Source organism: Nanorana parkeri, unplaced genomic scaffold, assembly GCF_000935625.1.
Source record: "Nanorana parkeri isolate BGI_ZX_2015 unplaced genomic scaffold, ASM93562v1 scaffold120, whole genome shotgun sequence".
Classification (NCBI taxonomy): Eukaryota; Metazoa; Chordata; class Amphibia; order Anura; family Dicroglossidae; genus Nanorana; species Nanorana parkeri.
The window spans coordinates 1,159,682-1,176,353 of record NW_017306388.1 but is presented as its reverse complement, the minus strand read 5'-3'; the positions used below and the strand labels follow the sequence as shown (position 1 = coordinate 1,176,353).

The window sequence follows — 16,672 nt, the reverse complement described above, 5'->3', positions numbered from 1 at the left end:
TTGCTTTTGCATTGTGCAATTGTAATTAAATTATATGCAGTTACAGCTTACGGTTAAAGTGACACTATATCTACTGCTAGCTAGCGAACATATCGAACATCTGAAGAGTCTCTGGCAGCCGCAAAGGATCTTGGGGCGGGCGCATGCGCAGTTCAGATGCTCAGTACCGGAGAGGAGGAGAGACTGAATTGGTGGTGACACTGTCCTTCCTTCTGGAGGGTGCCTACTTTTGTTCCCCATGGTCCTTGTGTGTGTTGTAAAGTAGTCACCGCTCCAAGCTCACTCCTGTGATGGACTACAAACTCATGTTTAGTTTACTAATGTGTATTGAGATTGTAGTCCATCATGGGAGCAGGCTTGGAGCAGTGACTACTTTAAAACACACAGGGACCATGGGGAACAAAAGTAGCCAACCTCCACAAGTAAGGACAGTGTCAGCACCAATTCAGAGATGATTTGAGGATCTACAGCCGAGTGATAAACAAATAAGATACATTTTTATTAATAGTTAAGGAACTGGAATGCATTTTCAAGATTTCACTCCTGAGTTTAGTGCCACTTTAAGGTTCAGGTTAAGAGAAACTTTTTTACTTGTTGATGTGTAATAAAATATTGTTTGAGGTGTGAGAAATGAGTTAGTCCCCAACTTTATCCCCCCCAAAAAAATATATATATTAAAAAAATGTATAAAAGACAGCATGAGAAGAAATGGCTTACAAAATCAAACATCTGAGAAACTCTACTTTGAATAAAGAGAGACAACTATTTTTTATTTTTGTTTTGAATTACTCTCATCTAATGCAACCTGCTGAGCTCCAAATACATCTGAGTCTCTCGTTTTCTTATTTTTTCCCTACAAAAAGGAATATATGGAAAAAAATAATCATTTCATATCAAGTAACACACATCCAAACACATGCTGAGAGGTTTGTCATGTTTCAAAGAGAGAAAACTGTGCTGCGTTTTAGTGCTTTTCAAGTGGTGGGGCTATTTTGAGATTTTGTTTTGTACCTACAAAAAAAACCCAAAAAAACGGTTTATCAATTTGTATTTATCTCTCTGTAAATTTAATTATTCACCGCTTGTGAGCTAGCTAGGCACAATTCACACAAGGCGCACATGGGGAGGAGATACAACTACTAAAAACAGGTAATACTCATTTAAATGTAACATAGCTTTAAGCAATAGTTACACATATATTTTGTTTGCCAAATGATGTTAATTACAGTAGTTATGGCACCTTCCAGGACTTCTATGAATGCAAATCGCATGGGAATGCATTATATCATTTTATATGCCTATATGATGAATGCTCCCTTTGATTTGCATTGAGGCTGCACCAGTGGAGTAGGAAAGGGAGTCACAAAAATTGCAACTGCTACCAGGCACACGTTAATTGGTCCATCACCACATCCAAATGATCACCCCAACTCCCCACGTCACCTCAAAGCGACAGTGTTGATGCTTTAAAAATTAAACACAAGTTTATACCCGTCAGTCCCGCTGGCCATTCCTGGCATTTTAGCCAAACCTATAGTTGACAGCTGCCTCTCTAGTGCCAGAGCTAGCTGTGCCCGCCCCTTCCCTATCTGTCCCTCCAATGAGCGCAGGAGGAACAGAGAGGGGAGGGGGAAATCCTTGCGATGGGTGATGACTGAAAGTCACCTCTCTCTGCAGAGAGAAGATGGGAAACTGAGTGATCAGGTCTCGAGCTATAGAGATACAGCTGCAGTATCATCCTAAGATCGTGCTTGCCGAGGACCCCCACAGACGCATCTGTCATTGCCTTCTCCTCCTCCAGCTCCCTGACATCGTGCTGCCCACCTGTGGACCCCTGGTGAAACAGCATAGCCCATTTAGCCCACCACGAGAGCCCGCACAACCCACCAGGCCACGTGGAGACATCAGTGCGTCAACACAGAACAACACAGAGTATGTAGCTTCATATTATTTTGTATTGCTGTATAATGTATTGCTGGGATTTGTAGTCCTCTCTAGCTGGTCTCATTACTCCCTCCCCTAGCTGCCTCTCCTCTATATTAAAAAAAAAAAAATTGCCGCGTGCGGCGCTAGAGTGTTCGGGTTTCACTTGAAGAAAAGGTGGCAACCCTAAGTATCACACGCCGGCTCAAACTATTGGGAAGAGTACATTTTACTCTCTCAATAGTTCTCCTTTAAAAAGCTGCGGCCCCTTAGGAATCTTTACATTTTACACTTCTGTGTGTGTCAAATGCCTGGTCCTCTCTTTAATTCTGTCTGCCAGCCCCTACATTATTACAGACTACAGTATACAGCAATGATTTTGGGATCAGTGGACTAAACCATAGCAAGTGGCAAGGGATGCAAGCATTCTACTCTTTCCCAAGTGTCAGATGTGAAGATTCTTTGGCCGGTCCACTGATTGCGCTTGCAATGTTTTGAAGGGTGCATTCATCATTTTTTTGCAAAAGGTACGTAATGGCTGCCTTATACATGACAACGGACCAAAAAATTGTACCTGCATGCATTTCTGGTAGCGCCGAGCAATGCACGGCAGCACATTATCCTGTGTTGTGGTGCACTGCAACTTGCGTGTATTGTGAAGATGCAGCCATGTACCAATCACAATGCATAGTGTATATATGGGCCTGTTGGTTGTTGTGTGGTGTAGTGTGGTGTGATGTCATCAACTCCTATGTAAATCCCTTTCGGGTTGATGCACATAGTACGTGAGCTTCTGCCCCTTTTTTCTCCGTGTCTCCTCCCCCCCCCCCCCCCCTTTTTTTCCTCTCCTTTCTTTTCCTTTTAGTTCTTTCTCCTTTCCTCTCCTTTGCTTTCTCTTTCATTCCTTCCTCCTTTTTTTCATTCTTTCGTATATTCTATTGAGTCTTGTAAACATAGTTCAGTTTGCATTCTTAAATGCTAACCCATTGTCTCACCTGTATGTTTTTCTTTTTTGAAGTGTCGAATTTTGTTTGACTCTCATGGTTTCATATAGTTTAATATATATAATAGTGTACAATACCAATCACTGTAGTGCAGCAACCTATGTAACATACACTGTGGTAACACGCACAGTAGCCAACTGTTCTGCTGGCCGTAGAAATCTATTCTGCCAACTTCTCTTTCTATAAGGGATGGGTGGAGTCATTTTGGCCAGACTGATTAATCGTGAAATTACTCCATCTGCAAAATTTTACCAAAATCAGAAACTCTTAATTTTTCCATTGATCAGCTTGATTTTTGCAGGGCTACAGACCTCCTACCCCTTTCCTCATCCCCATAACACAGAGGAAGGTGTTCTGCAGTCCAACAGGAAAGAACTGGTCCCAGTGGATCCAAGGACATGCACAGAACTAGGCAAGCCATCTGCCTGTCTGTAGGCAGACTTAGATAATTTTTCAGAGATTGGCCATTGATAAATTCAATCCTGGAGCAAAATGACACAAAAGAAAAATGAACGCGTCTTTAGAGGCATCTGGCCTGATTGTCGCTGTAGAACTTGCCTTACAGCCACGCGTAACCAGCTATGTTTTCATTGCTGGCTGTTTACTTAAGCAACGACAGATGGTTCTGGATTGGAAATGAACTTCCATTTAATTGCAGACACAATCTTTTCTTATATTTTCTTTCTATTCAAGAAATACAACCAAGGCAATAAAAATATACTTTTTTTTTTTATATTGGCCACAAGCATGTTAACTTCCTTCTTATTTCCATAGTGGTATTGTATACAATTGACTAGCACCATAGCAACAAGGAAAATGGTTATTGTTCTTCCTGAGATAAACCATATTGTTTTTCAATCTGTCAGTGACTCACAATGTTTTCTGTCTTCCATGCGAGAGATGATTCAACCTTTGTCTCCGTTTTCTAAAGCTTTAACCATCTTTCACATCAGAAGGATGAAAGGAGGCTGTGAGATGGTCCTGTCCCTAAAACAATGCAGTGATAATTGCTGGATGTATTTTATCACTTTGTAATATGCGCAGTAAGTCGCGTATGAATGAAGTCTGTCATTGCTGAATGTGGCTTAATTATCCGCTGTGTGTTTACACTCGAGAATATTGATAAGTTCACGGGAGGACAAGGCTGCTCAGTTTTAGAGGGAAATAAAGCCTAGTCACCTGCTCCATTCTGACCTCTTCTCCCGCTGATTGGCCGATTGGATGATGACAGGCTTCCTCACCAGTCACTCCTGACTGGTGAGGAGGCCTGTCAATCATCCAATCGGCCAATCAGCGGGAGAAGAGATCAGAATGAAGCAGATGACAGAGGAGGTCGCGGCCATCTTGCTTCATTGAAGACGCGATGGAGGTCCTGTGTGCGGCGGATCCGGGTCCCTGAAGATGGCGGACGCGGCACAGGTACTCGTTTTATGTTTTGGAGTATTTGCACGAGTACGAGTACTCGTGCAAATACTCGGTATCGACGCCGATACTGATGCTTGTGTCGGTATCGGTGCATCCCTAGTCTCAACAGTTGCTGATTGCTAAATAGTCTCTGACTATTTCAATTAAAGTGACATTAAAGGCAGAAAACTTTTTTCCTACCCCCCATTTTTAATTAAAGCACTTACCTTAAATGATGTCTCTTAATCCAATCTTCCTCTTCTTTCCTGTCCTTTTCAGCCTTCTCTCCAGCGCTGCTGCGGGTCTTTGATCCACTTCCTGTCCCACGGTCTCTGCATGCGGGTGCACGCGTCCATAGACTTACCTTGTGTCTCTCGTCTCCCGGCCAAAAATCCGAACTGCGCATGCGCCCGCCCCAAGATGCTTTGCGGCCGCCCGAGCATTTTCGGATATTCGGACGGGAGTGCTCGGCGAAGACACAGGTAAGTTTAAACCGATTTTAAAGCGTTTAAAAAAAAACTTTTTGCATATATCTACTGCTTGCTAGCATTAGATATATGAAAAAAACTGGAGGGTTTAGAAACACTTTAAGTTCTTCTTTAAGGTAGGCTCAGACAACATGTTAGCCCTCTGCCAATATTCTGGGTGCAGAAAAAGCATAATAGAAGAGATGTGGCACAGTAATAAAGTTTATTTTGTGGGAAAAGGGCTTTGGCATATGTGTGCTAATTATGCTCAGGCTCTATTTAACTATACGCCTTAAAGCCTTCCCACTGTCAGCACAGTGTGACCACACTCACCATTTGCTGCAGCATGCTATGCTGATACATTGTTACCCTTAGATTGCCCAGGGGTGCCTAGCAACTGCCTGGTCCACAGTATATGTTTAGAGAGGACCCATACTGTTAAAGCTGTGCCCAAACAAGACAAGCAGAGGGCATAAGAAGACCTGCCAGTATTGTCTGTCCTCATTGCTGAATTGCTTTGCCTTGTTTCACATTGTGCCACTGTGTGAAGATGACTATCTTGATAGAGAAGCAGGGATTGCCTTCCTCATGTCAAAACTGCACTCTGAGGACTGGTGGAATAATATTCAAGAAATAACAGGAGATGTAGAGGAACCACGGATACACAGAATGGATGCAGAAGAAGCAGGGACATGCATTCACTGCAGGTCGTCAGGTAGAACTTTCACTCCAGCAAGGAAAACACTGAATAGCACAATAGTAACATCACCAAATTTCACTCCAAATCTTGTCAGACTAGCAGGGTTATTCACAAAAGGGTGAAGAGTTTGGAGAAGGCAGGAGAAGTGAACAATCTAGGACAACATAGCTGAACTGATAAGTGAGCGGAATTGGAAAATATTTCCAAATCAGCTATGTTGTCCTAGATTGTTCACTTCTCCTGCCTTCTCCAAACTCTTCACCCTTTAGTAAATAACCTTATAGGAGTCAGAGGCAGCACTGTAAATAATCTTGCACTGCAGATATACAGCTATGAGTCTACAATACAGGATTGTCTAGGTACAAGTGTGCTAAAATATTTATAGAGGAATTCAAGACAAAATTTAATTTTTAAGGCACAATTACCATTTCTAGATCTTCCCAATAACATAGCAAAACATTTTGAGTTCAGGTCCACTTTAGGCCTAATAATGTCTCATTGAGATTCCATGTCAGCCCAAATCTCCCAGGCACTTATAGTTAGTTACCTTTTTCCTAAATGCTGTTTCTAGTTCTTCTAGGGTGAAGTCCTCTGCATTAAATGTACTAGGTGAGGAAGGCAGTCTCCACTCCTTCTGCTTCTCTCGCACCATCTCAGTGGCCTCCCAGTTTAATGCTGTTAAAAATAAACATAATTAAAGGATCATCTATGCTTAATCTGAAAAATAACTCTTAGCAACATTGGACATGAATCCTTTTGCACAAGTCACATGAAGAGAAAAACAGGAAAAATTATCCGAACATCTGGCATGCTGATACATCAGGCACACCTTAGGCACATTAAAGGGCCAGTCTTCCCAAAAACATTTCAGTTCCTGGATAATGCTAAACAGTTAAATCACCTAATAGTAACAAGGATCTCACTCAGACTCCAGTAATGGGAACCTTAAAATATATGCATACTCTAATTGGATGACATTTCGTTTGCTAAAGCACTGTGTATCATATTCTACCATTTATTTTAATTAAATACTTGTTTTCATTATTTGTTTTGTTTGCATCTCATTCATGCTGATCTACTGCAGCCTCTTTGAAGCCAAAGTCTTCATGTACTTCAACACTGACTGCTTGCCATTTCTCAAGGGAGGTTTATTGATTGTGACAACAGTGGATCATGCCTGCATAATGTCATGAACCATCCATCGGAAGCCTATGAGAGTGACAGAGTAACAAAGCAGAAGCACAACTCTGAGACAAGGACAGAACATTGCTACTTTATTTTTCGGGAGTGCCAGAACAAGGACCTACATGGCAGGACCAGGATCACCATTATTTTAATAAAAGCAGCATGAGTTATTTTGACAGCAGCCTAAGTGGTGGTTTAAATTGACAGATTTGCCATGGCCACTACAAGGGGTCAATCCCATTCCATTTAGTATTTTATTATAATTTGTGGAAAATGCAACAGAAAACCCCAAAGAGGGGTAAAAGGAGGTGAATCTGTTCAGTGAGGGGGAAACGAACCAGGAACTACAGTGGAATCCCCTGTACAAAATCTATCTGGGTGGACTGGCCCTTTCATTCTTATAGAAGACACATGAAAAACTAAATGTGTTATCCACAACGGAATTAGAATAGAATCAGTTGATTGAAAGGATAACTTTCAATTTAGCTGGAGTTTAGCTTTAAAGGAGAACTATGAGGTGAGTGCTTTCCACTCACCTCATAGTTCTAGCCGACCTGTGACAATGAGACTGTCACAGGTCGGCTCAGTAGATCGGGAGTTGAGCGAACACATACCGGCGTTCGCTCACCTCTCGATCCTGTCACGGCTCTCTGCCGTGACAGGGTAGGGGCTAGATTCCCCCCTCCCCGCTCCGATCTGCCAGCGCTGACTGGCGGAACGGACGGGGGAGAGGGCGCGTACAGCTGGCTCTGCCTCTAGATAGGCAGAGCCAGCTGTCAGTCACGCAGCTGGGCGGATCCCAGCACAATTGTCGGGATCTGCTTCAGCTGCGGCGTCTCAGTATACCGCAAGCTACAGCTCGCGATATACTGAGCCTAGTGTGACGGGAGGACGCTAGTTTGCGTCCTCCCGTTACCCTAAGGAGAACTATGGGGAAAATACTTAACCCCATAGTTCTCCTTTAAAGGGTATACCTACTCACAGTTAAAAAAACAGATAACTAACAATCACAAATACAAGCAAGTTGTCAAACACAGCACACATATAAAATAGGAGGAAAGCCACTCACTTAGTCATGTCCTACAGGCAGTAGAACCACTGAATGTACCAAATGTTGCAAAAAGAAATTAAATGGACACCTGTTAAAGTGGCACTCCATACAGTTTCAATGTTTGTATTTCATATCTGGAGTCAGCTGCTTGCTTAAACTTCAGCTTTAACCATGCCTGCTTAATAATAACATTTATTGCATTCTACACAAAGTGCATCCTTGGCCTCCAGTACTGGGTAAGCATGGCTGGCATTAAATAAACCTGAATGTTTAATATTGAGCTTGAAAATGTTTATTTTCCTAAATAGCTGTAAGCCGATGCACCTAAAGGGCAAGTGAATGATACTTTATCCTAGCTGCACACCTCATCTCTTTATATCTCTCCTGCCTGTGAGTGGCTGGCATCTCTTTGTTCCAAGATTATAACAGGCAGAAGATCTCACTATCATTGTGTTAGCTCTCACTCTGGTGATTGACTTTTACAGCTCTAGAATATTTAATGGAAGGGGATGGCAGTGAGTGTCAAAAAGGCAATATTAGATGGGTATTTCATCCTATATTTAATAACAACTTTACTTGCCTAAAAAATGTTTTGCATTTTATTGCTGTAGTTTTGGCCCTTTTTGTATTCTTTAATGTTTTTTTGTATTGTTTAACCATATGAAGTAAACCAGAATTCCAATATAAAATGGGCAGGCTTGCCCCCCTACACCCCCCATCCCACAATACCTTGTGCTGGAATTACCAAACACCAGGAGCAAGGTTTCCATGTGAGGGATTTGACCTTTCAGAAAGTCTGTATTTGCATAGACATTGGGTAGACCGATGTTGTAATAAGGGAGATGTTTCTGGTGGGTCTGTACTAAGATTTCTGCTTCATAGCTTTAGCTTTTCACACTCATTTACTGTAAAGCGCGCGCTGTGTCTAAACAGCATCATTATTCACCGGAAAAGAGCAACAAGAAATTCTGCTCCCTGCGCTAATAAACACCAGGAATTAATTACAAGATCTTCTGAAAATGTTCTTCCTGATGGTTGAAGACTTTGTTGTTTACTTAGCAGTATATCACTATCAAGAAAGTGTCAGAAAACAAATACACAAATGAGAACTGGAGAAAACAGAAATTCCAACATTTGCTGAATAAGAGGACGCTGGGGCTGAAATAGAGACATCGGAGCAAAGTGAAGCCGTTGGGTACCAATCTGATTTCTCGTTTCCTTTGAAAGACCTATCTGGTTGCTAGGGGCAACAGCTCCAGTTTTGCATTTGTCAGCAACAAGATTGCAAATGTTGGAAGATATTGATACAACCTCCCCATCCATGTTATTTGCTTTTGGCTCATAAAAGTGCTTAATGACACTTTGATTAAATCAGGCGTTGCCCTCAAATTCTAGTCAATTCTTGATACGGATTGGCTCCTCAGGGTAAGGTTGGCCATAAACTTGATGAAAGCTAGTGTACACTATATGGCCAAAAGTGTGTGGACACCTGACCATCACACCTATATAAGCTTGTTGGACATTGCAGTACAAAATAATGGCCATTAACACGGAGCTGCACGCCCTACATGTGGAAAAACAAGACTTAGCTATTTTGGGAAGGTTTTCCACAAGATTATGGATATGGAGTGTGTCTGTGTCCATTCATCAAATAAAGCATTTGTGAGATCAGGTACTGATGTTGGGCTAGAAGATCTGGTTTGTAATTCATCTCAAATGTGTTCAGTAGGATTGAGGTCAGGGCTCTGTGCAGGCCACTCAAGTTCCTTCACACCAAACTCATCAAACCATGTCTTTATAGGCTTGCTTTGTGCTCAGGGACACAGTCAGGCTGGAACAGAAACAAGTTTTAACCAAACTGTTTCCACAAGTTTGAAAGCATACAATTGTCTTAAATATCTCTGTATGCTGTTGCATTCACAGTACCCTTCACTGGAAACACCTGAATCCAGTAATTTGGAGGGATGTCCACAAACATTTTGCACATATATTGTATTTTGAGCACTGCTTGGGACTGCTGGGGCTTATCCACGATCCTGAATTATGTACAATGAGATTTGAGGAGCCTCTTATTATGTACAGGGACATTTTCCAAAATCTCCCTGCATGTGAATCTCAGTTTTTTATTCTTCTATGGAAAAAAACAAGACCAGAGGTTCAGAAGTTCTATATTTCTAACTTGCATCAACGTCAGACTGCTACAATTCTCACACGTATCCTATTCATGATAGAACGGGTAGATATCTTACTGCCTGCAAATATCTGCTCATCTATGGCCTTCTATGACTTCCACTAGGCCTTATTTCATTCAATGCACCTGAAACACGACTTGTTTCTTCCCTACAAGGCAACTAAATTCTTTTATTTTCAAGTCAGCACTGAGAATTTTTTTCTCAGAATCTAATTGGTCTCTCTGGGTAACTCTGCTAGGTGGCCAAACACATTACAATTCAACTGAATTATTCTTGTAATTGAGATCATATCAGAAGAACATTGTAGAATGTATCTGCATAAGATATGATGCTAAACTCATTGCAAAAATGATTGAGTAAAAAATGAGTATTAAGAGACCCCGATGAGGTAGACAGGAACTGGAGTTTGAGGTTCAAACTAAAAAGTGTATATAACCATCTTTCTACAGTTCTGTAATTGTACAGGTAAAATTCAACAGTGTGTTGTACAAACAAAAAATAGTTCTTCATATAACCAGTGTTAAGATTCAACTGCATTTCAGGCAAATTCCTGCTACCCACTTCCTGTTAGCTAAACAGCAGTTTAAATGCTCTCCTGAGTTAAGGCTAATGGTGAGATAGGTTTTTTGTATCCACCTTAATGCTCTGGCTAAATGGGCAGGACGTGACATAGGTGTGATTGTAACGATTCCATGAAATTAACATCACATTTGTAGTAAGCAGTCGAGTTTCACTGTAGCAGCACAGAGCTGCTGATAGGAGCTATGTAGTGGAAATGATGTGACGGAAATGTGTCACCTGCGTGCCCCATTCATGTGCCTATATTGATATGAGACTGGCATATTAATAGCCCATCACAGTTTTCTATATGAGGTCAGAAGCATACAATAATGACCCAATCACATTAAAAAAATAATTAACTCCAAACCTAAATGGTTGTCAAGAACATTACACTTCATTACTTACAATAAAAAAGACCTGGTACCTTATCCAGGATCACTGGCTTCCTTACCTTGGGCTACATTTTCTTGGATTGGTTTACTTTGCTGCTCTGTACTAATCCCCAGGTTTCTCAGCAGTTCTTTGTAGTCCAGAGTGTGTCTCTTTCCTATACAATATTGGTTCCAAAGTCTGAAGATAAACATTACAAAACAACATTCAGTTTGGAAATCGAGTGTCAACCAGCAATCACTAAAGCATCCTGGAAGGTTAAAAGGATTCTGCCTAAACCAGGTCTAATGTGAGTATTATGACTGTGGTACAGCCTGTGGGCTGACGTGAGGGGTGCTATTTACCCAAACATGATGCAGAATTGGTCAGCGCTGAATTGCTACCACAGTTGACAATACTTTGTTCATCATCGCTGCTTAGGAAACAGCCATAATGAATAGCCACAGAATTGGATTTCCAGTAGGCAATAGTGTGAATTTGGCTTAAAGGAGAACTATGAGGTGAGTGCTTTTCACTCACCTCATAGTTCTAGCCGACCTGTGACAATGAGACTGTCACAGGTCGGCTCAGTAGATCGGGAAGTGAGTGAACACATACCGGCGTTCGCAAACCTCTCGATCCTGTCACGGCTCTCTGCCGTGACAGGGGAGAGGCTGGATTCCCCCCTCCCCGCTCCACCAGCGCTGACTGGCGGAACGGACGGGGGAGGGGGCGGGTACAGCTGGCTCTGCCTCTATATAGGCAGAGCCAGCTGTCAGCCATGCAGCTGGGCGGATCCCGGCACAATTGTCGGGATCCGCTTCAGCTGCATCGTCTCAGTATACCGTGAGCTGTAGCTCGCGGTATACTGAGCCTAGGGTGACGGGAGGACGCTAGTTTGTGTCCTCCCGTTACCCTAAGGAGAACTATGGGGAAAAGCCTTAACCCCATAGTTCTCCTTTAATGCTTAAGACATCAAAAATTGTATTTACTGTATGTAAAACAATACAATAATATCTTAAAATATGTGCTCACTTAAAATACACTCCATACTTTCCCTTTAGCAAACAGCAAGAAATTGCCCATTGGAACACCAGGCAAAACTTTTTTCCACAATTTTTGACTACAGTACTAGAAGGTTAGAACTTGTGTAAGGCTGTATTAGAGTTCCCATTCTAGTGTGTAGAGTTACCTTCATTACCTTTCTCAATTATAAGTAAAATGAGGGGAAAAAAAAAGCAAAAAAGAACTCTGGCAGAGGTTCTGACCTTTCTCCACATTATTCAAAAATAAACCCAAAAAAGTTTTTGCTAAAATTTTGCTTTAATATCAAACTGTTGATCTGTAAGCAAGAACCGCTTTTCAGGTTAGTTAATTAGTTTATAAATACAGTTTTAAAGAATTCAAACATTTTGGCATTTCTTGGTGTTTAAAGGAACTCTGTGGCTAGGCTATAACATTCAAGTATTTAGAGATTTTAACAAGCAGTAAATGAGCTTTAAGCCATCACGTATGTTTGTAGCTGCAGGTATTCTGAAACAATTTATCCTCAAAAGTCTCAGCAGCATTAATGAGGTTGTTCAAGTGGTTCTCTTGGCAGCTATCCCCCCTCCCAACATTGACTTAGCAACTCATCACCCCCCTTCCCAGCAGTGACTCAACAGCTCATTTGCCACTGCTCCCCCCACTAATATTGACTTAGAAACTCAGCTCTCCCTGCTCCTCCTTCCCAGCACTGACTTAGCAGCTTAGCTCTCCCTGCTCCCCCTCCCAGCACTGACTTAGAAACTCAGCTCTCCTTGCTCCTCCTTCCCAGCACTGACTTAGAAACTCAGCTCTCCTTGCTCCTCCTTCCCAGCACTGACTTAGCAGCTTAGCTCTCCCTGTTCCCCCCTCCCAGCACTGACTTAGAAACTCAGCTCTCCTTGCTCCTCCTTCCCAGCACAACTTAGAAACTCAGCTCTCCTTGCTCCTCCTTCCCAGCACTGACTTAGCAGCTTAGCTCTCCCTGCTCCCCCCTCCCAGCACTGAATTAGCAGCTCAGCTCTCCCTGCTTCCCCTTCCCAGCACTGACTTAGCAGCTCAGCTCTCCATGCTCCCCCCTCCCAGCATTGAATTAGCAGCTCAGCTCTCCCTGCTTCTACTTCCCAGAACTGACTTAGCAGCTCAGCTCTCCATGCTCCCCCCTCCCAGCACTGAATTAGCAGCTCAGCTCTCCCTGCTTCCCCTTCCCAGCACTGACTTAGCAGCTCAGCTCTCTCTGGTCCCCCTTCCCAGCCCTCACTGACGTAGCAGCTTAGCTTCCAGCACTGGCTCAGCAGCTCACCTGCTCCCCCCTCCCAGCATTGCCCCAGCAGCTCAGCCCCCATCCCTTCCCCCTTCCAAGCACTGACCCACCAGGTTAGTTCACCCTCCACTCCCCCCACCCCCCCACAAACAATGACTCAGCAGCCTTTTAATCTTTTAATCTATAATGATCAGGAGACCTTACAGAAGAGAGCAGGGTGAGCTGAGCATTTGAGCGAGCTGACCTGGATGACTTCAGTGCTACTGCTGTAAACTTTGAGGATGAATTGCTCAACAGTGCCATCAGCTACAGAGGTCATTGAGGGCTTATTTTAAAGCCCATTTGCAGTTTGCAAAGAACATGTTCATACTTGAATGTACATAGCCTGGCCACAGTTATACTTAAAAATATGTTCTTTTATTTTTGCTAAAAACGTCCCTTTAATTTTTACATTTCTATTTCAGTGCTTTTATCATATATTTTCTTTATTGCCTTGCATGCGAGAATTTTTTTATTACAGCCATGAAAAGTTACGGCGCTGATACTTTTCGCTGCTCTTTTTATTTGTGCTGCACGTCGAATGCACCAGCTTGTTCCTCGGCCCCACTGCTCAAGGGAGGACAGCTGCGATGCAGTGAATTGTCACCCCCCCCAGCTTCACTCACCCAGCACTCCCGGTCTCTCCTTTTCAATCCTTTTCCTTGTGTCTTAGCAGTTTAATTGAAAACCGTGCAGCCGTTTTATAATTTACTGCTTATGTGATTCTGGAATGGATACAAATTCAATTTAAGGATCTAAGCTGTTTTTCAGATCGTAGTGAAAAACGCTGGGTTTACTGTGAAATAAAACACTGCGCCGGGTTATTGCCTTCCTAATTTCATTATGCCAGCGGGATTTTGGCTGGAGAACGGTGAGCTGTAAGACAGACTTCAGAATCTTTTATTATTGAATTAACCTATATCGTGTTATTCAGTAGGAGGAAGGAGGTCACGTTCCATTATTGACAGGACATCGAACATTTCTCGGGATTGTCACATTTAAAAGGGAAGCTATCATCTTTTGGGGGGTTTTTCAGATATAAATGTGATTGAAATCAGCTTAAAGGGAATGTTCAATCTTTTGAAAATGTTTTGGGATATACATATTAGAGCATCATCAGCATGATGTAACAAATCGTATCAATCGTTTTAAAAAAACCTTGCTTCTATGCAGCGCCATGGCTAGCTCCTTTTGCGCCCGAGGCAAGAACAAAAAAAGTGCCCCCTCCAACAGGCATGTGATGTCACCCAGTGCCGCACATGCGCGGCGTCATGTGATGTCATGCGTCACGCCTTCAGCATGTTTTTTTATTTTTTATTTATTCTTTATTATTTCTTTTTTATTATTTTTATTACATTTGTTTTTTTACTGTTGGGGGGAGGGGGGGAGAATATTAGCATATATTAAAATTTCCCTTTTAATATAGAAAAATAAATTGAGGTCACAGAGTCCTCAATCTCTTTTTCTGCAGACTCTGTTCTAAATTAATGGAAAGTACAGAGGCTTCCCATTCATTCAGAAAATATTTTCTATCAACCAGTTTCTGAATGGGGAGAAGCCTCTGTACTGAGTGCTACCACCCATTCAGAAACACATGAATGAACAGGAAGTGATGTAAAGCACTTCCTGTTCATTCATAACTGAAGACACATAGCAAACACTGGAGTGATCAGCTGATCGCTCCAGTGTTTGCTCTGCAGAGGATTGGTACATATCACTGATCTGTACCGATCCTCCACCGCTCAGCCACGCACAGAGGGGGGCTCAGCCTGCAGCTTTTTTTAAGTACATGGGAGCACCCATATAGATCATTACATAAGCAGGCTCTGCTTCCTGCTTTGAAGCGCTATAGAAGGGTTGTGCTTTACTTCTCCTCCCAATGGAAGTCTATGAATTGGACAAAATATTGAAAACAATGCACTCCCTGTGTGACTAATATCCTTACTGAGATATAAAGCTAATCTAATGCCCCCCCCCCCAAAAAAAACATATTGTAACGCATGTCTCATTCCATCATGTATCCAAAAAAATAAAACAATTATTCTTCACTTCTGCACAGTGACCGGAGCCATACAAATTATTCCTTTTTGCCTCAAGCACCAAAAGCAAATCCAGAACAGCTGGTGTATAGGGCAAATATAGCCTAATGTTGTAGTAATTTATTAACTGCATACCCCTGTTTCAGGCTTTTCGATTATGATCAGCACTGTGTATGGAACCAAGACTTCTATAGAGTAAGGCATGGGACCCATGGACACCTCATAATGGTTCGTTATTCTCTTCTCATATAATGGTTAGAAGAGAGTAAAGAAATAACAAGCCCTCCAACCGAATCGGTGCACAGCACAGTAAAGACATAAAACAGAAGGTATTCACGTGTCTCACCCATCACATAATCCACAACAAGAGGAATATTCCTTATTTTTGGGCAGAGGATGGATCCATGCATCCCATATATTTCTGGGATATGTGATGGAATGAAACATGAATACCTCTTTTAGGAACATATTCATGTGCTGCACTCTGATTTGGTTAGAGGGAGTTTGATTCCTTTAGCCCCCTTCACCATAACCTGTGTAAATACACTGTCTTAAATAGATGTGGGAAAAGACACTTTGTTACACATTTCTGATGAGACATTCCTTCTTTTGACATAACTACTATGATAGATAGATACAATTGTTATATCTACTGCTATTCTAATATTGCCTTTATTGAAAGCTCTGTCTCCTGCACACTGTCAGAATTTGTTGCTGCCAGTATGAAATAATGCAAAATTATGTGTTTACCCAACAGTTTATTGACCACACTCATTGTGCAATTATAAGCCATTAACCGAGAAAATTACACATGACCTTTACATCCTGGCTAATGATGAACAATGCTTGTTAGATGTACAGGGAAAGCAAACTCCTGCGCCTAATGACCCACCCTGATTACTGAGCATGTAATTCCAATAAACATGAGCTGGCTGATTTTAGTCGTTATGTTGCCGCTATCATTTTTTATGTTGTACAGTGTAAACAATAATCTATAATAATAGGACTTGGGCTTGAGAATGAGAGTTCCACAGGTTGAAGCTGTGATAGGGCTCAAGCGGACTTGTTTCACCCTGTTCCAACAAACAATTCCAACAAAATTTGTCATTGAAATAAAAACCTAAAAAAGGTATGTATGAAGTACAAGCACTGCGACCCTTCAGTCACAGCCTAATTTTGGGCTGTGACAGGCATGGATTCTGCATCTCCAAACAGCCTGCATACCCCTTACTGCCTCCTGCACATTCCTATTGGTCAATGAGACTGCCTATCATAGTGTTAGGCAAATAGGAATGCATGCAGGGTGGGGTGGAAGTGTCAGGGATTAGTCTGCCAAAACTGGTCAAGATTCCCCAAGTCAGGAGGGTTTCAGAGGGTAAAGAACATCTATGTTATGGAGAAGAGGAAGGAAGGGGGGGGGGGGGGTGTTTCGGGGGACCACATTTGTGATA

General features: G+C 42.2%; 1 protein-coding gene across 1 annotated transcript in view; it reads right to left on the bottom strand.

The window, feature by feature from the left end:
• Positions 1 to 16,672, bottom strand: part of EFCAB6 (EF-hand calcium binding domain 6) — a 107,724-nt gene that overhangs the window by 64,864 nt on the left and 26,188 nt on the right. Inside the window, 2 exon segments of the mRNA XM_018553459.1 lie at positions 6,046 to 6,173; positions 10,939 to 11,057. Of these exon segments, the coding sequence (XP_018408961.1) occupies positions 6,046 to 6,173; positions 10,939 to 11,057 (247 nt within the window).